This window comes from Chlorocebus sabaeus, chromosome 3 (assembly GCF_047675955.1).
Source record: "Chlorocebus sabaeus isolate Y175 chromosome 3, mChlSab1.0.hap1, whole genome shotgun sequence".
NCBI lineage: Eukaryota > Metazoa > Chordata > Mammalia > Primates > Cercopithecidae > Chlorocebus > Chlorocebus sabaeus.
This window is the reverse complement of record NC_132906.1, coordinates 15,665,734-15,689,277: the sequence shown is the minus strand read 5'-3', so window position 1 is coordinate 15,689,277 and position 23,544 is coordinate 15,665,734. Positions and strand designations below refer to the sequence as shown.

At 39.8% G+C, this 23,544-nt stretch overlaps 1 protein-coding gene across 4 annotated transcripts in view; it reads left to right on the top strand.

Moving 5' to 3' along the window:
- ALG5 (ALG5 dolichyl-phosphate beta-glucosyltransferase) overlaps positions 1–23,544 on the top strand; it is a 50,831-nt gene that overhangs the window by 3,157 nt on the left and 24,130 nt on the right. The window contains exons 2-6 of one of the 4 annotated variants that reach the window (XM_007960172.3): positions 580–751; positions 1,139–1,185; positions 2,505–2,573; positions 6,649–6,741; positions 10,779–10,892. In XM_007960172.3, the coding sequence (XP_007958363.3) occupies positions 580–751; positions 1,139–1,185; positions 2,505–2,573; positions 6,649–6,741; positions 10,779–10,892 (495 nt within the window). Of the gene's footprint in view, positions 1–579; positions 752–1,138; positions 1,186–1,242; positions 1,371–2,504; positions 2,574–6,648; positions 6,742–10,778; positions 10,893–23,544 lie in introns of those variants that run through there. The other 3 variants (XM_073013442.1, XM_037986803.2, XM_007960173.3) reach the window with 3 other exon arrangements.

Sequence of the window (23,544 nt, the reverse complement as noted above, 5' to 3'; positions counted from 1 at the left end):
CTTGGTAGTCTGGGGAATCTTCCTCTTATATCTTGGGTCTGTCTGGTCCTCGATGGAAAGTCTGCCCTCACCCCGCATGTTCCAACTGCAAAATGGACTTGTCCTGTCACATATAGATTCCAGGTAGAGATAGGACCTTACTCTGTGTGTATGTGTGTGTTTGTGCGCGCATGTGTGTGTGTGCGCGTGTGTGTATATGTGTCTATGCATGTAGACACGCTAAGGATCAGAGGTTTAGGGCACCTAAGAGTAGATTGGTTTTCCTGTAGTGACTGATCTCTCTTGTAGCTGGGATGATGGAAGCCTAGGGAATGATGACTGGGAAGAGACAGAGCCTCCCAAGGCATCAGCACCTTACTGATGGAAAAAAGGACAGTAACTCATTCCTAAGTAGGGGTCTAGTTAGCGGACTCACTATTGTCTAATTTTGGAGTCACCTCTAGACCATTGTTAATGAACTAAAGCCTGAGAGTGAATATTTAACTAAAAGAAAAGTAGATGATGTATTCTAACATAAATACAGAAAAATCAGCAAAACATAATTTCTTTTTTGTAAAAGACATGTATGTCTGCTTTTAGATTTCCATCGTTGCATTTATAACTGCTACAAAAATGCCAGCACTCCATCGACATGAAGAAGAGAAGTTCTTCTTAAATGCCAAAGGCCAGAAAGAAACTTTACCCAGCATATGGGACTTACCTACTAAACAACTTTCTGTCGTTGTGCCTTCATACAATGAAGAAAAACGGTGTAAGCCCAGTTTTGATTTTTTTGGTAAAGAGTAGTTTGGAAAGAAAAGGAAATTTAAAGTATTTGACTTCATCGTCTTTGCCAAAACATTAATAGAAGTGGGCTGTGTTGAGCGCACAGTTGATAATTGTTGTAGTTCGGCAGAGAGGGAAGTGAATATTTGCTCTCACGAATAGGAGCAGCATCATGAGGCAGTGGGGCTGGAATGTTCTAGAGAGGTAATAAGCAAGTTGTGGACGGAAGGCAGGATTCCAGATGGGAATGACCACTGGGAGAGTACCAGAGGGGCTTGTTAGATTATTGGGACTTTTTTTGTATGTAAGCTGAATGTGCCGGGCTTGGAAAATCATTTTCAAAAGCGATTTTTAATATATTTTTTTCTTTAAGTGCCTGTGATGATGGATGAAGCTCTGAGCTATCTAGAGAAGAGACAGGTATCATGTTTTCTCTTTTAATATGATATCTCCAATTAAAACTAGACCAGGTCACCAACTTGTGGACCCCGAGCTAGATGCACTGTGAGAGGCAGTCCTGGAAGCACCCCGATTGCTGGGCCACCTGCTGCTCGGCTTGTTGCTATCCAAAAGCCCGGCACGTAGCATGCTACCTTCAGAGGCAGGTGGGTGACCCAGGACAAACCAGGAAGCAGAAATTTCTGTTTCTGTGCCCTCCCACCCATTTTTATCCTGTCTTGCCTGATGATACATTTAAAATTGAGTGACAGTGTATGTCTGCAGACTTCGTATGATACCACAATGCTGTTTCTGCTTTTGTGACTTATAAGAAAAGATGTATTATTGTTTTTGCTGTTAACTTTTATTCTCTTCTCTCTTTTTTTATTTTTTGGTTAACTGAGTTTGAATAAACAGAAAAACTAAGTCTGAATGAACAGAAAAAAAGATATTTTTAAAAGACTTACACTGACATTGAAACTATTTTGCATTTCTTCAGTATTCTCAAGAGTCTCCCCTCACATTTTCTTCCTCTTTTCCCTACATAAGGAGAAGAGAAATAATACACAATCTTCTTTTGTAACATTAGCTGCCATTGGAATCTCCTTGGAGGGATTAAGAATTAAGTGAGTTCTTTTTTGAAAAAAAATTGTTTTGATTTACTTTGCTTTTAGATTTTTTGTATGGAGGGGAAATAGAAGATTCACTGAGAAAGAAAGGGCCATATTACCTTATTACCAACTCCAAAAATTCAATTTAGAGAAAAGAAGAAAGGAATTGAGCCCTTAATATGTATGAGGCTTCTACCTTCAATTACATGTAATCTTTACACCAGCCACATAGAGTAGGTTTTTCTGTTCTCTTTTTTTAATCGGAAAATAGGCCCAAAATGTTAAGTTTGCCCAAGGTCATTAGGCTAAGAAATGCTGCAGCCAAGCTAGAATCTGCCCTCTCTGACTTCAAACCTCAAGAGCTTTTTTCTTGCACACTGGTACCCTCTCAGATGTGCTATAGCACCACAAGTACCTGGCTTCTTCCACCACCAAGGTACAGGGCAGACCAGGGAACAGCAAGGTGACACGTAGAGATTGAGTCAATATTCACTCTCCACCTCTACCCAGGATCTCTCTTTTTTTTTTTTTTTACTTAGCCTTTTTATTTTATGCGGTTTGTGCACTAATATTTATATTCAAATTTATATGTATCAACACTAAAGCAGTTTTTTAAATTATTGATAATTTTATTAGAATACTTTATGGCAATTATGCCAAATTGTGTTATTTTATTTTTGTTTCTTGCAGAAACGAGATCCTGCGTTCACTTATGAAGTGATAGTAGTTGATGACGGCAGTAAAGATCAGACCTCGAAGGTAAATACACTTGCTTTTAGAACTGACAATAGATAGAAAATAGAGAATAATTTTGCACATGTGAAATCTCACTTTCATTCACCAGGGGACCCTAAAACTGGGCCTCACACTCTCCATTGTTACAGTGTAGATTATAGAAAAAACAGATTTCGTTTATGGAACTTCTCCATAAGACCAGGGAAGCTTTGAAGATCTCCAGACAGGGAAGAAACATACCCACACACAGTTCCTCCTGGCCTTTAGGGTAGGAACCTTCGTTGCCTACCAATTTGTGCTTCCTTTTTCCCTAAGCACAGTTTCTTTATGCTCCATCTTGCCTTATAATTTCTAAAGCAGTCACACCAATAGAAACCTGCCTTCATACCAGCCACTGGGAATCAGGTGTGTCCTCTCACATGCACAGAGAGCACTGGCAGGATCTGGCCTAGGAAGGGTAAGTGCTGCACTTTGAGTAGTATGATGTGAAAGTTATGAACACAAGCCATCTCAGCAGTTTAGTGATACATGCAGGGAATGGCATGGAAAGCAAACTTCGGACACTTGCTGCTGAGATTAGAGAGGTAGCCTAGACCCAGCTGAGGCTGTGCATCTTCTGAGGAGCACTTTTTTGGTGGCCCTTGACCTGTGAGTGCCAGCTGCTCTGCTGGAAGAATCAGAGATGCCCTCCCAGGGAGGACAAGCAAGGGAGGGGTTAGCAATTGGCCCCACTGCTCCCAAGGTTGAGAGGAAGTGGAAAGTTGAAATTATATTTAGTAGAAGTTTTTATTTAAAACAAAGACACCAGTTTTCACTAAGCTAAGTATTTACGGATTCCCTGTTAATGTCTTACAGTCTGAGGGGTGTGAGGAAAATTTTAGGTATGGCTTTTGTTCTTGAGGTGTTTCAGACTAAGGGGGCACAAATTATAGTACAAGAGAATACTGCAGTTATACAGTGATGTTTATTATATCCTCAAACAACGTAGCAAAAAGGCGAGTAGGCACTCAGTAGGAACTCAGTTCACAAATGGTGGCCGAGTGACAGCTGCTGCCCTGTATACTAAACACCGTGCTATAAAACTTCACTGTGCATCCATTCCAAATAGGTGTGGCTTCAACAATGTTATATTCCTTGAAGCTACATACAGACTCTAGAGGGAGCTTTTCATCCTAACATAGTAGAGTCTTATTAGTTCACTTAGCTACTCACACAATGACTTTATCTTGTTGGTTTTGGAGTCTTATGATGAATATCAAGTATTGTGCCATTCCAGAGTGAACATCTACAGTACAAATAACTGTTCTTTGAACAGGCGTTTCTTCAGCTGTTAAGCAGGAGTCAAGAGTTCTGACTGGTACTAAAATACAAAGATGTAAAGACCATTTTCTGCCTTGAAGGAGTTCACATCTATTAATAATACTGGAAATATGCAGTAAATAATTAGAGCACTATGTGTTAGACATTTTTATCAATTAGGAACTATATCATAGAGTGGCTTAGATAATAAAGATGTATCATTATGTCATCTGCCAGGAAGTCTGGAAATAGTTGATTTCAGAGTTGGCTTAGCATTTTAACAGGATCAGGTTGCTGGATCCCAATCATTTTCAGTCTCACGCATTCCTTCATCACAAAATGGCCACAGCTACAAATATTACATGTCCTGGAGTAGTAAGGGACAGCAGGACTTTAAGAATCATCTCTGGGCTGGGCATGGTGGCTCATGCCTATAATCCCAACACTTTGGGAGGCCAAGGTGGGAGGGTGGGAGGATTGCTTGAGCCCAAGAGTTTAAGGTTGCAGTGAGCTATGATCGTGCTACCGCACTCCAGCCTGGGTAACGGAGCAAGACCCCGCATCAACAAAAAGAATCATCTCTGCGTGCATCTCTCCTTTTTAACTAGGAATGACAATCTTTGTCCGAAGTCCTCACCCCCCCTTTAGTAAAGCCCACACCGAAAGTTCACAAGCTAGAACTTAGTGACATGACCACCCAAGCCTGCAGGGAGGCCGCAGACGTACTCAGCAAAGAGGAGTTAGACCAGTCATGGTTCATCCCTGAGGGCTTCACAGTTGTCACTATGCATTATTGGGGCCATAACAGCAAAGAAGGAGGCACTGTTTGCTGGACTGGCAGTTAGTTAACAGTGGTACAACAGGAGTGTGTACACTGGACCATGGCTGCATTTGCTCATTGAGACTGATAGATTTCAGCTATATGTCAGATACCAGAAATAAAAATCTTTGCTTTTAAGTAGCCGACATTTACAGTTGCATTGTGTGATGAGTAAAGTAATAGTTGAATGAAAGATGCTTTAGTAGTACGGATTGCTGTTAGAATTATACTTTTCTTTTTTCTGGGGGAAGGTGAGGGTGGGCCTGGAGGCTAGAAAAGAGAAATGGTGTTTGACTGAGTCTTAAGCTGGCCTGACAGGTGAGGACGCTGGAAGACAGTGTTCTGAGAAAAGGCATACAAGTGTAAGACCGTGGTACGGTCTGGAAATCTCAAATACTGCTAATATACATGGTACCAACAGGGCGGCCTCAGAAGCTGGCTAAAAAGGTGAGGGCTGAATCACAAAGGATCTCCCATGCTGTGATAAGGAACTCATATGTGATGCTTAGAAGCCGTAGGTCATCCTTGAGGGTATTTGAACAGGGCTTATGTAAACCGATTTCCATATTAGAAATGTTCCTCATATAACTTTAGGAATGAATTAGGGAGTCAGGCTAGAGATGTGGAGACTTTCGGGGATAAGGCCCTGAACTAGGTCAGGAAGATGTGAGGATGGCATGAATTTGAGAGGCATTTTACAAATCAGTCGGTGAATTACAGTAGCCAGTGAATTGTGATGCGTGATAGAAATGAAAAATGATTTTCAGGCTTTCAATATGAGCAACTTAGTAGGTGGTGATGCCATTTGCTGCAGCAAGGAATATAGACTGAGCAGGAGTGGGAGAAGGAGATGAATGAAATTCTGGAGTTTTTATTTATTCAGTATATAACTACATGACTCAGGACAGAGAGTCTGGGCTGTAAACAGACATGCGAGATTCATAAATATAAGGTGTAATTAAGCCCATGTAGTGACTCCCAGTGAGCTTTTATGTTGACAAGAGAAGATGGCCAGGGGTTTCCCATTAGCTATGTGTACAACGTAGAGTCGGTCCTTGTGAGCATTATCAGCATTTAAGGAGCAAGCCAAGCAAAAGGAGTCAGTGGTGAAAACTTAGGAACAGTTAGAGGAGGGCAAAGGCCGGATGAGAGCAACTTTACAGCTGCCCGTAGAGTTGGTTGTCAAAGGAGAGGGTACCGCATGGACTAAGGTTACAAGGAAAGGGGATGTGGAAGAGCAAAGGGCATGAGCCATACTACAGTGGACTGAAAAATAAATGGGTGATGAAATGCAAGTGGCAAATATAGATCACTATCTCATGACTTTGATTATAAAGCAGAATAATGGCAGTAGTTTGAGAAAATAGTGAAGTCAAAGGAAAGTTTTTAGGATGCTGGCAGCTTGAGCAAGTCTGAGGCTGTGGAGCCAGCAGAGAGCAAGGGATTGAAGATTTAGAAGAGAAGTTACAGCATGGATATCTGCTGAGAGAGGAATTTGAGTGAAAAGATTCGGGGGAAATGGTCAGGATACAAACAGCCTCTCTGGGGAATAAGATCGATTGCAGACCAGAACAAATACAAAAGTCATTAACCAGTGTTGAGGGCCCAATCACAGGTTTGTACTAGTCAGATAGCATGTGGCTTTTGTGGGTTTTTTTGGTTTTTTTGTTTGTTTGTTTTGGGTTTTTTTTTTTTTTTTTAGCAGCTCAGTAGCTTAGGTAGAGGGGTCAAGAAAAGAAGGTCATTGTCCGCTCTGGCAGTTCCTCTGCAGGAAATTGAACTATGATTTCAACCTAGTAGGTCAATGCCACCAAGAGTTCTACAGCTCCTCCAGGTCATCAAAATGTAGAGTGGATATAATCTAGTCACAAGAAGGGGTAAACTCCATTAGCAGTGTTTGAGCCAAAGCAAGAAACATGGCTTATATAATTCTCTTAGAATCCAAATTAATTTTATTCTGACTTTTATATAATTTCACAGGTAGCTTTTAAATATTGCCAGAAATATGGAAGTGACAAAGTACGTGTGATAACCCTGGTGAAGAATCGTGGGAAAGGTGGAGCGATTAGAATGGTAATACATATTTTCAACATTTTTATCTAAAATATAAAGGTATCTTGAATAATGTCTTTTGCAGACTTGTATGTTTGCTCGCTGCTTGAATACTGGCATTTCAAGTTAGTGATAACATATTTTTAATAATAACTTCATGTTTTTAGTCAAATTTTATATTATGTCATATCTCTAATATACTGGGTGATTTAAAAATATATTTCTGTTTATCTTAAAGTTTAAAATGTTACCATCTACTGCTGTATCTTTGATAGAGTTACCAGATAGTAAGCTTATGTGGTTTCTTGCTGTTTAAAAATGCTTTTTTGTATTAAGTTTTACCTTTACGAAGGTATGCTGTTATGCATGGTAGCATAAACTAAGATGAATTTGACTTGGGTCTATCCTGACGAAATGTGCAGTCTAATAGAAAAAGTAAGCATTTGCATGAGTAAAAAAGAAGATTACAATTATGAGAGACATGCAAATAAAGTGCTAAGAAATTTCAAAAAAGAGGTTACTGTCAGCTGAGGCATATCAGGTACGAATCAAGCTGAAAGTTTAAAAATCAAGATATGTGAAAGAAAACCTAAATAATTGACATTGAGGTTCATTTATTTATTTTTCCTTCATAAAAAGAAGTCTAGAAGTGGGCAGTCCAGGGCTTGTTCAACTCCACAGTCATCAGAAGTCCAAGCTTCTGCTGTTTCACTCCTTCCTCATGCACATAGGGTAACGCCTGGAGCACAAGCCATTGTATCCACATTCAAACAGGAAGGAGAAGGGAAATGGTCAGGATACAAATCATCACATGTTGCCCTCCTCACAGTGTCTTATGAGTTAGGGTCTATTAGTTTGATGATTATATAGATGAGGAAAGTGAGGAAAGAAGGTAAAGTAAATTACCCAACGTTTTCAGATGATAAGAGGTAGAGTCGAGATTTGGATGCAGTTAGTTTCACGCTGAAACCCATGCTTTTAACCTCTCTGATAATTATAGAGAAAAGACTTGAGAAAACAGCACACCATGTAGCAAAGCCAGAAAAGACAGAAGTAGGAACTCTTTGGATATGTACTAGAAACTGATTCACTTTGGCTGGGTCACAGGATATATGAAACAGAAAGAAAGTAGGATTGATGCAATGTCATGGTGGGCTTTAAATCTATTCATTTGTTTCTTTATTCAGCCAATGTTGTACTTTCATTAGAGACACGGAGATGAAAGACACCTATTCTGTCCTTAAGGATATCACAGTTTAGTAGGGAGACAGACCATTGCCATACAGTGTGGTAAATGCTATAATAGAAGTATATGCAAAATGTTGACACCACCATCTGTTGGGGGGAGCAGCACAGATGTCCCTGAGGAGGCAGATTCTGAGCAGGATCTTCAAGGAGGATTAGGACTTAACCACATACAAGTTGGGAGGGCAGGGAGCCTGGAGCAGTGTGAAAGAACATGCCACAATAAAGGACCCACTCATGGTACCCATGTCTTGACTGTGGAGATAAGGCTGGAGGGGTGGCTGGGTTCAGGTCACAAACTGTAGGCAACGGGCTTTTACATTTTTTACCATTGACAGAGTCACACTTTAATCAGCCAGCAGCAAGTGTAGCAATATTAGGCAAGGTATGATTAATATTTATTTGGATTATGATAGTGACAGAAGAGAAGAAAATGAGGGGATAAATGTGAGAGCTATTAAAAGGACATAGAAGGCCGGGCGCGGTGGCTCAAGCCTGTAATCCCAGCACTTTGGGAGGCCGAGACGGGTGGATCACGAGGTCAGGAGATCGAGACCATCCTGGCTAACACGGTGAAACCCCATCTCTACTAAAAAATACAAAAAAACTAGCCGGGCGAGGTGGCGGGCGCCTGTAGTCCCAGCTACTCGGGAGGCTGAGGCAGGAGAATGGCGTGAACCCGGGAGGCGGAGCTTGCAGTGAGCTGAGATCCGGCCACTGCACTCCAGCCTGGGTGACAGAGGGAGACTCCGTCTCAAAAAAACAAACAAACAAAAGGACATAGAATTGGGTCTGGGATCAGAGAGAAGAATGACATATTAAGCCATTCTTACTTTGCTGTAAAGAAATACCTGAGACTGCATAACGTATAAAGAAAAGAGATGTGATTGACTCATGGTTCTGCATGCTGTACACGAAGTGTGGTGCCAGCATTTGCCTCTAGTGAGGGCCTCAGGAAGCTTCCACTCATGATAGAAGGCGAAGGGGGAGCAGGTGCATTCTATGGCAAGAACAGGAGCAAGTTAGCGGGCAGGGTGGTGCTGCACACTTTTAGACAACCAGATCTCATGAGAACTTGCTCACTATTGCGAGGATAGCACCAAGCTATTCATGAGGGATCCACCCCCATGACCCTATCACCTCCCACTGGGCCCAACCTCCAACATTGGGGATCACATTTCAATATGAAATTTGGAGGGGACACAGATCCAAACTATGTCAAATAAGTACCAGTGGCCTTGGGTAACAGGGAGGATGATGATGCCATTAATAGAAGGAATGAAACACTGGAGGAGGAGCTGGTATAAGAGGCAGTTTGTTGAGTTTGAGCCATATTAAGTTTGAGGCAACATGCAGTGGTATCCAGAATAGCCTAGGAGAGAGGGTGTGAGTGAGTCATGCGCATATGTTAGATGATAGTTGAACTTGAAGCCATTAAACTGTCAAAGAGGAGGTTACAGAGAAAAGGAGAACCAGGAAATCTTAAGGCAGTGAGACACATGAGAAATAATGGGCATCACATATGACTGAGGAAACACAAATGGGAGTTGCTGTGGTAGACTGCCTTTTCAAGGAGCTGCGGTGAAGTGAAGGCCATAGATGGTAGAACAGGAAAGTAGACTTAAACAAGTTTGATCGTGTATCATGGAAATTAGCCACTTACTGGTTTTTTTGCCCCATTTCAAACTAATAGCTCCAGTTTTTTTTACCACCTCAGCCTCCCAAGTAACTGGGACTACAGGCATGTGCCACCATATGAGGCTAATTTTTAAAACTTTTTTGTAGAGATGGAGTCTCACTGTATTGCCCAGACTGGTCTCAGACTCCTGAGCTCAAGCAATCCTTCCACCTCAGCTTCCCAAAGTGCTAGGATTATAGGGGTGAGCCATCTCACCTAGCCTTTTGCATTTGTTCTAATGGGTGTGATTAAAAAGACATCACAGATACTAGTTAGTGAGCTTATTATACCATAGAATAAATGATCTGATTTCTCTCTACATTTGTATATGTCTTATCTATAGTCACACTATGCTGTGTTACCGAAGCAATTTTACTATATCAAACTGTAAATATATTTGCACTTAAGACATAAGGAATTCACTCAAATACACCAGAGAAATTAAAAGTTGATGTGCAGTTTATTTCTGTATGAAATATGCACTCATGGAGCCATAATTTGCACAAAAGCCCAGCCAATTCAGAATTGAATGGCATAATTTTGCTGTTTCAAATACCACAAATGGCATAAAATAACATTTGGATTTATGCATACTTCTTAAATTTTATTGACACTCTTTATTTTTTTACTTAATTAATTTAGTAAACTTTAGATCCTATAATAAAGGATACTGAAGACCTATATTCCTATGATACATTTCACAGCATATCTGTATATTAGAATATTTAATCTGTCTATAAATATGTTCTTTATATGTGGTTCTAAGTAGCCCCTAATTCATTTTAAGCATCATGACACGATAAACATATAATATGTATGATAGGTACTGTCCCTTTTTATTCTTAGTGATGCAGAATATCTTTAATTTGTCCAAACCTATTTTATTATCTTGGTATTTTCCAAGATATTTGTAGTATGACTTCACAAAGTTTTTAAAATAATGAAGATAGGCAATAGGAACATTTGAGAAGATCTTAATATACAGGTAATTTGTTTTCAGTGTACTCTGGCCTCCTTCTGCCATCTCATACCTTATCTTTCACTCTTAGGTATTTTAAGTAGAACAGACTGAAATGTCATTGAATTTAACCTTCATTTTAACCAATTTTCTTTGACTTGAAATTTTAAAATACAGGGTATATTCAGTTCTCGAGGAGAAAAGATCCTTATGGCAGATGCTGATGGAGCCACAAAGTTTCCAGATGTTGAGAAATTAGAAAAGGGACTAAATGACCTACAGCCTTGGCCGGTGAGTATAAGAATGTAGTTTAAATAACATTCAGTCAAGAATGCAGGGGAGCTAAAGTAAAAGGAGAATTTACCTATCGGTTTAAAAACTGAGTCTTTTTGATATGAAATCCTTACACAAATGGTACAACCCCATAGAGGAACTGATCATTTTGTTACAAATGTTGTCTGATTTTATGAGATTCACTTGACAGTTACTTATTTAATATTGTGGCCATTTCTCTCTCTTGGTTTCTGATTGCTTCTACCCACGTTTTAATATTTATTGTGCATATTCAATTAAGGCTTTTATTTAAAAGTATAGCCTGAGTTCCAGGTAAAGATGTGAAATGAAGCTGAATCACAGAATCCAGTTTTTGATGAAATAAACAAAATCACAAGCAACAATCACTTGGAAAGGATTATTTGAAACTTCATGTCATAACTTCAAAAAGTGGAGGTTGAGGAAAGATATAAAATCCTGGTGCCATTTCTACCTTTTAAAAGCCATTTAGAGAAATAAGATGAATTATAAAATCCTGAGCGTTTGCCAAATACTTCCCAATCTGGAAAAAATGAATAAGAGAATGAAAAAGCACCCTTGGACAACATCAAACAATATACCTACCATCACACAATATGTCAGAATTTCAGCAGACGCAAGAAAACTTGCTGAGGTCTGCTGTTTTTCTGGACTGTAAGCTAAGTTGGGGACACAGATCTATGTGACTAGATCCTTTCCTGGATGGAGTGTAGCTTGTTCAAGACACGTGACAAAATCTCACAAGACCAGGGAACCCAAGTAACCCAACAAAGCCACATAGAGCCCCAGGGGAGGGTCCCTCCTCCCTGCCTTCCCACCACCTACCCTCAAGTCCAGATATAATACTCAGGCCTTGAAATTCTAGTTTAGAGGGGAAAGAGGTAAAAGTATATCAAGGAGAATGTTCATTTACGGTAGGAGAGTTGCCCATGTTAATCATGACAAAATGAAAGAAATGGCAATCACACCACCATATAATTACACAAAAAAATTAAAGTTGCATACAAAAGATTAAGACAGTGTAATCCAAGGAAAACGACAAAGTTACATGCAAGTATTTTGGCTAAAGAAATAAAACAATGAAAATAAGAATTTAGCAACACAGGTCTTCAAAGGTAAGATGACAAAACAACAAAATGGTATTAAAAGAAAAATTACAGCCCAAGTTTACATGCCTGTAATTCCAGCACTTTGGGAGGCCAGAGCAGGAAGATTGCTTGAGGCCAGGAGTTTGAGCCCAGCCTGGGCAACATAACAAGACCCCATCTCTATAAAAATAAGAGAAAAATTAACAGGGTATGGTGGTGCATGCCTGTAGTCCCAGCTACTCAGGAGGCTGAGGCAGGAGGATCATTTGAGCCCGGCAGTTTGAGGTAATAGTCAGCTGTGATTGCTCCACTGCACTCCAGCCTCAGTGACAAAGCAAGATCCTGTCTCAAAATAAATAAATAAATAAAAATAAAAATAAAAATTGCAGAACTAAGAAAACAAATTGAGACCAAAATAAGATGAATATGTAAAACTGTCTATGAATGAAATAGACCTAGTTTAGAATTGAATATTATTACATATTTATTAAGATCCTATTTAGTATAGCAAAACCAAACCAAACAACACAAAAAAGTAAACATACAGGCGCCCCCAAAAATATTTAATAATAATTACAGAAAAACTCACTGCATATCTTTCTAGAAATATCTATTTAATTCCACACTTTGTGAAGTATTACATATCTCCCCCACCATCATCCATCCCCCACCCCTTGTATTTCTAGCTGTTTTTTGGTTTTTTTAGGTGTTTTTTGTTTTTTTAAGATTCTAAGTGAATGAACTATTACAATTTCTTAAGAGAATTAGCTGTAAATATATTCATACCATTGCTGTTCAGAAGAGTAGCACTAGCCGCATGTGGCTATTTAAATTTAAATTAAATGAAAATCTAGTTCCTCAGTTTCATTGGCCACATTTAAATTACTTGTGGCTAGAAGCTACCTTTTTTTTGTTGTTGTTGTTTTTCTTAAAGGAGATAAGGTCTTACTGCGTTGCCCATGCTGGACTCAAACTCCATCCTCCTGCCTCAGCTTCCTGAGTAGCTGGGACTATAGAAGTGAGCCACCGTGCCCAGCTTGTATAGCGTTTCCATCATCACAGAAAGTTCTCTGGCTTATAACGTGATGTGAATTTATTATTGGATATGTTGTAGTTCACTCTTACTAAAAAAGTATTTCATGTCCCACATCTTAGTAAATTATGATAGGCTAAAAGGAAAATCTAATTCATAAAGTTACTTGGTGTGATTTCCTTGTTCTCCCCAGACGACCCCAAGAGAAACTTGATAAATATTTCCCTTTCATTATCGTTCTAGAGGAAGCCATGAGTGGGAGGGAGAGCATAGGGCATCAGGTTTTTAGCAGCTCATTTTGTCGTTCAGCGGTAGGGCAAAGAGAATTTAAATGATTTTGCTGATGTTAGGGAGTGGACCAAACAATAAAACAGAAAAAAAATTTGAACTTTATTCTTATAAATCTAGTCCCTTTATACTACTCTGAAAAGGAGTTCTGATGCCATATTTTTCCCTTATAATCCCATGTACTACATTGTTACTAGAAACGTTAAGTTTTAAAGAATTAAAGCATGTGATTATCATTAAGCTATTAATTCATATCCTTGGTTTTATAGCATCTTAAAGTATCCCTAATTTTAAAATGTCCCAACTCAATTGAATTAATTTGAATTAAATTTAGTAAGTTTTATTAATATACATCATATAATACTCTTTGGAGGAGGTGGAAAGGAGGCAAATAAATGATAGGTGGTTAAAGTTACAAGATTCATAGTTTTTGGATCCACCCAGTGAAAAATATCATGGTTCTGACAAAGCTTATAAACAGCCAGTCATTGCTCTCAGAAAACTTAAATTCTGAAGTTGACGTGCATAGAGAAATTAGAAGAAATCTTCTTATGTAATTCAGGTGTTGGAGAACTGTTTCTGTAGGACCATATAGTAAATATTTTCAGCTTTAAAGCCTGTCAGTCTCTGTGGCAGCTGCTCAACTCTGTTGTAGCATGAAAGTAGACATAGATAAAATACATCCTTTATTTACACAAATAAGCAGCAGATCAGATTTGGGCTACAGGCTGTAGTTTGCTGACCCTTAAATCTAATTCAATCATTTATCCAATATTGGAAAGTTTTTACAACTACCTAGTAATCTTTCAGCCTCTGCTGCATAACTCTAGCGATGCCTAAGCAGCTCATTCTGTCTCAGCTCCACTGTGAAGTTCCTCCGGACACCAAATGCAAATACGTCTCCTTAATCACCCCCTTCCATTGTTTCTGTCTTCTGTAGCTACACAAAATTATCTACTGTACTTCTTTGTGGCAGCCCTTCAGAGAGTCAAAGCTGTTTTCCATGTGTATTCTCTATTTTAGGCTGTCAGTTCTTACAGTTTTTTTGTTGTTTGTTTGAGACAGTCTCACTCTGTCACTCAGGCTGGAGTGCAGTGACTCAATCTCGGCCCACTGCAAGCTCCGCCTCCCAGGTTCACGCCATTCTCTTGCCTCAGCCTCCCAAGTAGCTGGGACTACAGGTGTCCGCTACCATGCCTGGCTAATATTTTTTGTATTTTTAGTAGAGACGGGGTTTCACCGTGTTAGCCAGGATGGTCTCGATCTCCTGACGTCGTGATCTGCCCACCATGGCCTCCGAAAGTGCTGGGATTACAGGCGTGAGCCACCACGCCCAACCCAGTTCCTACAGTTTTTAAACATAGCATATTTTTTCTTACAATTTTCCACTGAAGATGTGTCTGTTTGTGTGGATTTGGTTTCCACATTACATTGTTACTTTGTACAGGTATTGCCAACAACTCTTTTTCCTACTCATTGCCTTTGAACTTTGTCTCTCCATCTCTGTACTGGTGTGGATTTCTTTCTGTGTTCTTTTGCTTTGTTTTCAGGAATGGAATTGTGGCTAGTTATCTCTTAATAATTTCAACTTGTTAAATTTCCGTGCCTAAAGGTGTAGGTTCTTATTCTATCTTTAGGGCAATAGCTGTTGTCTCCATTCATTTAAGCCACAAATTTGATAAGCATGCCTTGCATGTGTTTCCCTAAGCCCTAATAAAACTAGTGACTGAAATAGTTCAGAAAATAATGAAACAGGAACATGGGTTTCGGAGTCAAGTCCTATAATTACATGACTGTCTCACTAGATGGCAGTCATTAGCTTAAGTGTCTTTTACAATATTGTTTTGACCAGTTTGAGTCATTTCTTTAGTACGTTTTACGGTGGTTTCTAATGTTTTCTTTCTTAGCTGATTTTTTTTTTAATGACTACAAAAAGAAATCTGTTAGTCCTTGCTTGTATTTCCTCTTAGAGTAACCAGGTCACATGTTCTGGTCTGATGATTCTTATACAAGGTCATCTTACGAAAGTTGCCTACAATTTCTTTTCTGAAAATAAGTGCTGTTATAAGGTTTTAAACTACATGTACATAATTTAAGTAGAGCTTTGTATAATACATACAAACAAAATAGGGCATTTACATTTTCATACTAAAAATTTTATTTTATTTTATTTTTGAGACAGGGTCTTCCTCTGTCACCCAGGTTGCAGTGCAATGGCACAATCTTGACTCACTGCAACCTCTGCCTCTTGGGCTTAAGCAATTCTCGTGCCTCAGCCTCCCGAGTAGCTGGGATTACAGGCATGTACCACCACACCAGGCTATTTGTTGTGTTTTTTGGTAGAGATGGAGTTTCATTGTGTTGGCCAGGCTGGTCTCAAACTCCTGGACTCAAGTGATCTGCCCGCCTTGGCCTCCCAAACTGTGGGGATTAGGGGCATGAGCCACCATACTCAGCCAAAAATTTTATTTGTATTTTACTTGTATTTTCTTTTCCCACGTCTTTATTTTTTAATATGCAAAGCTGTCCTCTCAGATTTTCAGTTTCCTAACTGGTAGGTAGTCTACCTCTTTTTTAAAATATGCTTGTTTTTTAGTGATTTTTCTAAGCAAACTATATGCTGGCCAGGCACAGTGGCTCACATCTGTAATCCCAGCACTTTGACAGGCCAAGGTGGGAGAATCACTTGAGGCCAGGAGTATGAGACCAGCCTGGCCAACATAGCGAAATCCCATCTCTACTGAAAATTAGCCAGGCGTGGTAGCGCACACCTGTAATCACAGCTACTCGGGAAGCTGAGGCATGACAATCGCTGGAACCTGGGAGGCAGAGGTTGCAGGGAGTTGGGGTTGCGCCACTGCACTCCACCTTGGGCAACAGAGAGAGACTGTGTCTCAAAATATAATAAAAATAAAAATAAATTTTCAAAAAATAATCCCAAAGTGTATGATCACTTGTTCAGTTGCTTAACTTTTCTAAATAGAATCAAAAATCCCTAACAGACAAAATAAATGCTAAAAAGTGTGTATTTCATGATCATAGAGTAATTTCTCAGCCTGTGACTTAGGTTTTAAATTATTTTATTTATTATTATTATTTTTTGAGACGAGGTCTCACTCTGTCACCCAGGCTAAAGTGCAGTGGTACAGTCTTGGCTCACTGCGACCTCTGCTTCCAGGGTTCAAGCAAATCTCGTGCCTCAGCCTCCCAAGTAGCTGAGACTGCATGTGCAAACCACCATGCCTGGTTGTTTGGTATTTTTAGCAGATGGAGTTTCACCATGTTGCCCAGGCTGGTCTTGAACTCCTGACCTCAAGCAGTTGGCCCTCCTTGGCCCCCCAAAGTGCTGGGATTACAGGCTGAGTCACCATGCAAGGCCCTTAAATTCTGATTTAGACATAGCTCTAACAGGCTTAGTTTTTAGTTTTTTTAGCCCACAGATGACTAGAATTAATGGATATGAAAAAGATACAGATAAAAATTACATTAAGAAGAACCAGCGGAAGCAGATCTTAACCACACACACCACTCAATCTGCCGTGCTGGGCTGCTTACTGATGACCCTGAATGCTCCTTTTTCTCTAATGTAGTAATCCTTGGCCAGTTGAACTTTTGCATACCAATGATTCATATGTGCATGCATAGTTTGGTTCCTTAAAAGAACATGACAGTCCTTCTCCCCTTTTTTGTGGACCATGTGAGCAAGTCTAAGAAGCTGGTATGTTTGTTTCACCCCTCAATATATGGGTAGAAAACCAGGCTTCCAAAAGAGAACTCAACCTCCAAAATCACGTGTTTTAGAGACCAAGCAGTTACACAGACATTTTGCTGAGCTCTTTGTGAAATCAAACAAATAAAAGGACAGCAAAAATAAAAGGGAGTCTTGAAAATGTAGAAAGCGGTGGACTGTATAGAAAACTTTGGTGAGAACCTGTCTTAGCAGATCTCAAAGTGTGTTTCCCAAATCATTGAAGGTGGCTCAGGACTAAGGCTGCCTATCAAACCGGGGATTTAATGCCAACAAACCCAGTTAAGAGGTGGATATCTCCTGGAACAGGGAACAGTAAACTTTTCCTGTGAAGGGCTAGAAAATAAATATTTCAGGCTTTGTAACTCACATGTGGTCTCTAAAGCAATCCTCTTCTTCCTCCTCCTTCTCTCCCCAGCCCTTTCATAGCTCAAACGCCATTCAAAAACAGGCTGAGTGTAACCCCATAGGCCACAGATTACTGACCCCTTGTGCTAACCACAAAATAGTTTTAGAAATTTAGTATCCCCATGATTGTCATGAGAAAATGCTTTAAATTTAAGAGGGCCAGGCACGGTGGCTCACGTCTGTAATCCCAGCACTTTGGGAGGCCAAAGTAGGTGCATCATTTGAGGTCAGAAGTTCGAGACCAGCCTGGCCAACATGTCACAACCCCATCTTTACTAAAAAGAAATACAAAAACTAGCTGGGAGTGGTGGAGTGCGTCTGTAATCCCAGCTACTAAGGAAGTTGAAGCATGAGACTTGCTTGAACCCAGGAGGCAGAGATTGCAGTGAACCGAGATCATGCCACTGCACTCCAGCCTGGGCAACAGAGCGAGACTGTCTCAAAAAATTTAAAAAAGGAAAGTATATAAGATTTTAGAATGACTTATATCTGAAAAGATGAAATTTTGGTTCTTGAAGTGATATTCTCCTGTTGGGTAGAAATTTGTTCATGTGGAGAAGTTCATGCCTAGTGATGAGGCGAAGTTGAGGTATTTAATGTGTTGGTTAACCACTAATTCTCTGTCCCACTGGAACGTAAGCATTGCTAGAAGAGGAGCCTTATCACTCCATCTCCAGTGTCTAGAATACTGTAAATAGTAAGGACTCAGCAAATATTTGTGGAACAAATGAATACTACTGTATACATTTTCTAATGGGACAGCCATGTTACATTTAAAAATAGTCATAAATGATACCAAAAAGGCAAATTATCATAAGGGAATAGATAGCTAAAATAAGCCAAATTTGTATAACTTCTCATCTGTAATTTAGGAAAACACTGAAGAAATAGGTGGTCAACTGATTGAAAAAATGCTGCCAATGTGGCAAATGATAAAGAGAGAAAGGATGTAGCATTCAGATGTATGATAGGGATTTTGTTTCATTTTTATTGTTTATTTTTATTTATAATATTTTTATTATAAAAGCATCGCTAAGGCATTGTAAAAAGATTAGAAACAGCCTAAAGAAGGAAAACAACCAACCATATCTTATCACCCAGAAAAAGCTGCGTTAATACTTTTTTAATGGACCATTTCCTCTGAATATTTATATTCTAACAATGTAATGGGGTTTTGAATATACTGATATAAAAGCATAAAGATCCTCCATGGAATAGTTTATAGTATATAAGGAAAAACCCTGAGAAATTATTTGGGTCATGCTCTTATTTCTGAACAGATTTCAGCATGTGTAACCATCCTATATAGATACATGTTGACATACTTTTTATTTTTTCTTTTAACATTTTACTATGAATTTTGAACATAACCAAAAGTAGAGTGAATAGTATAATAAACCTTTGTCTAACTTCAACAATTACCGACATTCTGATGTAGTTCTCTGTCTTTTTTCCTTTTTTTTTTTTAAGACAATTTTATTGGCCAGGCGTGGTGGCTCAGGCCTATAATTCCAGCACTTTGGGAGGCTGAGGTGGGTGGATAGCTTGAGCCCAGGAGTTCGAGACCAGCCTGGGCAAAATGGAGACACCCCTTCTCTACAAAAGAATATACAAAAATTAGCCAGGTGTGGTGGCGGGCACCCTAGTCCCAGCTACTTGGGAGGCTGAGGTGGGAGGATCACCTGAGCCTGGAAGGTAGAGGCTGCAGTGAGCCGTGATCCTACCACAGCACTCCAACCAGGGCAACAGAGTGAGACCTTGTCTCCAACAAAACAAAAAAAAAAAGAAAATTGTTTCTTACAGTAATACTATTTGGAGAAACCTTAAGAATTGCTACAGTTTAAATATATTCAGTAGACTGGCTTTTTAGTTGCTATCACAACTTGAGAAGCTGTTTTATGCCATATGAAATTTTGAGTATTCATTTTAACCATAACACCTTCATCATAATGCTTCTTATGGTAGAGCCTTTTTGTATTGTAATAAAAAATAATTCACCTTTCCTCAAATGAATGGGAAAAAGAATGAATGTTGCCAAATTTTTGTGTTGAGTCTGTGCAAATTGATACAGTGTTTTATAGAACAAGTTGAAAATATGAATCAGCAGCTTTAAGTAATTCACATCCATTGACCCAGCCTTGAGAAATTCATCTTAAGGAAATAAGAATTTATACAAAAATAAATTTTCGAGGATTATTGTTTGTTTTGTAAATATAGCTTTTTTTAAAAAAAAAAGGAAAAAATTGAAAACAATTTAAAATGTCCAATGTTAAGTTATACTAGTTAAATTCATTATTGTATGGGATGACTATTCATTATGCATAATTAAATGAAAAATGTTTTTTGTGTTTTTTTGTGGGGTTTTTTTGTTTTTTGTTGTTGTTGTTTTGAGACAGAGTCTCGCTCTGTTGCCAGGCTTGAGCGCAGTGGCGCGATCTCGGCTCACTGCAACCGCCGCCTCCCCAGTTGAAGCGATTCTCCTGCCTCCACCTCCCGAGTAGCTGGGACTACAAGGTGCACACCAACAGGCCCAGCTAATTTTTGTGTTTTTAGTAGAGATGGGGTTTCATCATGTTGGCAAGGATGATCTCGGTTTCCTGAACTTGTGGATCTGCCCACCTCAGTCTCCCAAGGTGCTGGGATTACAGGCGTGAGCCACTACACCCGGCCTGAAAAATATTTCACATCGTGATATGTATGGGTAGATGTGCAGTAACATCAACACATTATGTATTGTGTATAATAATAGAACAGTGTGTTAATATTGGTTGTCACTGGATGGGGGATTACGGATATGTTAAATTTTTTTCTTTAATTACTTGTTTTTAACAGTGAATCTGTATTTTGAGAAATGGTTTTTTTGAAATTAAAACTTTAATTTTTTAATAAATACAACTTTTTCTTTACTCAGTACTTTGTTTCAGTACTTTGTTTCTGTTTCTGCTCATAGGGTGAGTATGACTGATTTTACTATCTGATTTTTCTTTTACTAATTTCTTTTTTTTTTTTTTGAGACGGAGTCTCGCTCTGTCACCCAGGCTGGAGTGCAGTGGCTGGATCTCAGCTCACTGCAAGCTCCGCCTCCCGGGTTTATGCCATTCTCCTGCCTCAGCCTCCCGAGTACGGGCTACGGGCGCCCGCCACCTCGCCCAGCTAGTTTTTTGTATTTTTTAGTGGAGACGGGGTTTCACCGTGTTAGCCCATGTTGGGATGGTCTCGATCTCCTGACCTCGTGATCCGCCCGTCTCGGCCTCCCAAAGTGCTGGGATTACAGGCTTGAGCCATCGCGCCCGGCTCTTTTACTAATTTCTAAATTGATTCAACTTTGTTTCTATATCTCTGCCTCATTTGGAGGCAGAGTTGTCTTTTGGAGTGCCTGTGCCAATTTTTGTTTCCGTATCGGGTATGTGGAAACTTTGGATGTGGAATTCAAATAGGCCTGGGTTCAAATTCCATGTGACTTTGGGTAAATTAATCCATCCACCTTCACATACCTCTTCTGTGATGTGTGGATAATGGGAGCCCATGTTCATAACTCTGAGGTAGTGATTAAAATGAGAAAATGTGGCTGGGCACAGTGGCTCATTCCTGTAATACCAGCAGTTTGGGAACCTGAGGACAGGCGTTCGAGACCAGCCTGGCCAACATGGTAAAACCCCATCTCTACTAAAAATACAAAAAATTAGCTGGGCATGGTGGCGTGCACCTGTAGTCCCAGCTACTCAGGAGGCTGAGGCAGGAAAATCTCTTGAGCCCAAGAGGTGGAGGTTGCAGTGAGCCAGAATCGCACCACTGCACTCCAGTCTGAGCAACAGAGGAAGACTCCATAATAAATAAATAAATAAATAAATAAATAAGGAAATGTATGTCAAGTGTTTAGCATGTGTTCAGCACTCAACCAGTAACTGTAATTATTAACATTTATCTTTTTTCTTTTTTTTTTTTTTTAATTGAAACGAAAATCTCACTCTACCATGCAGGCTGGAGTGCAGTAGCACAATCTCAGCTCACTGCAGCCTCTGCCTCCTGGGTTCAAGTGATTCTCCTGCCTCAGCCTCCCAAATAGCTGGGATTACAGGCATCCACCACCACACCTGGCTAACTTTTTTTGTATTTTTAGTAGAGAAAGGGTCTCACCATGGTGACCAGGCTGGTCTTGAACTCCTGACCTCAAGTGATCCTCCCCCCTGAGCTTCCCAAAGTGCTGGCATTACAGGCGTGAGCCACCGCACCCGGCCAACATTCATCTTTGTTCTTGATATTTTTTCATCAGATCCAATTCTGTTACTGTTTATGATTGTTAATATAAATTAGCTATATTTCTGTCTATTCCTTCTCTCCAGTAAATTGTGTGAAAATATTTAACTTAAAAAGTACTGACGACTGGGCACAGTGGTTCATGCCTGTAATCCCAGCACTTCAGGAGGCCAAGGCATGCAGATCACCCGAAGTCAAGAGTTTGAGACCAGCCTGGCCAACATGGCAGAACTCCATCTCTACTGAAAATATCTGGGTGTGGTGGTGCGTGCCCGTAATTCCAGCTACTTGGGAGCTGGGACAGGAGAATCTCTTGAACTCAGAAGGCGGAGGTTGCAGTGAGCTGAGATTGCGCCACTGCACTCCAGCCTGAGAACAGAGCGAGATTCTGTCTAAAAACAAAACAAAACAACAAAGGTCAGGCACAGTGGCTCATGCCTATAATCCCAGCAGCTTGGGAGGCCGAGGCAGGTAGAACATGAGGTCAGGAGATGGAGAGCATCTTGGCTAACATGGTAAAACCCCATCTCTACTAAAAATACAAAAAATGAGCTGGGTGTGGCGCCACATGCCTGTAATCCCAGCTACTCGGAAGGCTGAGGCAGGAGAATTCCTTGAACCCAGGAGGTGGATGTTGCACTGAGCCAAGATCTTACCACTGTACTCCAGCCTGGGCAACAGAGTGAGACTGTTTAAAAAAAAAAAAAGTACTGAGAAAGATGATTGATTTAGCATTTATTTCTAGAAGATAATACACCTCTTACCACTTTTTTTTTTTTTTTTTTTTTTTTTTTGAGATAGTCTCACTCTGTTGCCCAGGCTTGAGTGCAGTAGCATGATCTCGGCTTGCTGCAACCTCTGCTTCCCGAGTTCAGGCAATTCTCATGCCTTAGCCTCTCGAGTAGCTGGGATTACAGGCACCATGCGTGACTGATTTTTGTACTTTTAGTACTTTTAGTACTTTTGGCCAGGCTGGTCTTGAACTCCTGGCCTCAAGCGATCCCGCCTGCCTCGGCCTCCCAAGGTGCTGGGATTACAGGCATGAAGCACTGCACCTTTTTTTTTTTTTTTTAAATGAGTTTGGATCTCGTTCTGTTGCCTAGGCTGGGTGCAGTGGTGCCATCATGACTCAGCCTCAAACTCCTGGGCTCAAGCAATCCTCTTACCTCAGCCTCCCTAGTAGCTGGGACTACAGGCACAGGCCACAACACCTACCTCACTTATTACCACTTTTAAAAGTCAACTGTCCTAGTAACTTAAATATTCATTTTTAAAAACCATGGGAAATTCAGTTGTACTCCAAAAGAGGTTTAAAAGAAAGAGACTCCATGTCTACCGACATTTGGCAGTTTTTAAAACAAAGACATCTTTAGTTTTTGAAGAACAGCTAACTTTTTGAAAAAATGTTTAGATTAATTCTACCTGATAATGAGATTGGTATCAGGGATTCAGCTCTTACATCAGAATTCTTCAGATACACAAAACTCTTAAAAGCTCTTGGGGACTTAGGCTGAGATGAAGGATTTTGATTTGTTTTTAGTTTAATTACGTGGTATTTTAACTCTACTCTTGAATCTTCGAAATGTAGAAGTATGTTCTTTTTTATGTATTGCTCAATAGTGTTGTTGCTCTTTTCAAGTTTAAAGTTAAAACTGATTTGCCACATGCTATGTGAACTTTTAACATGCTTCCTCTCTAAGAAAATCATTCTCTCCCTTTCTGCACAAAGTACCTCTGCCAGAAAAACAAGGGAAGAAATTTTACTACAAAATAGTAGGCAAAGCATATAACAGAATTTTTTTCTTTTTC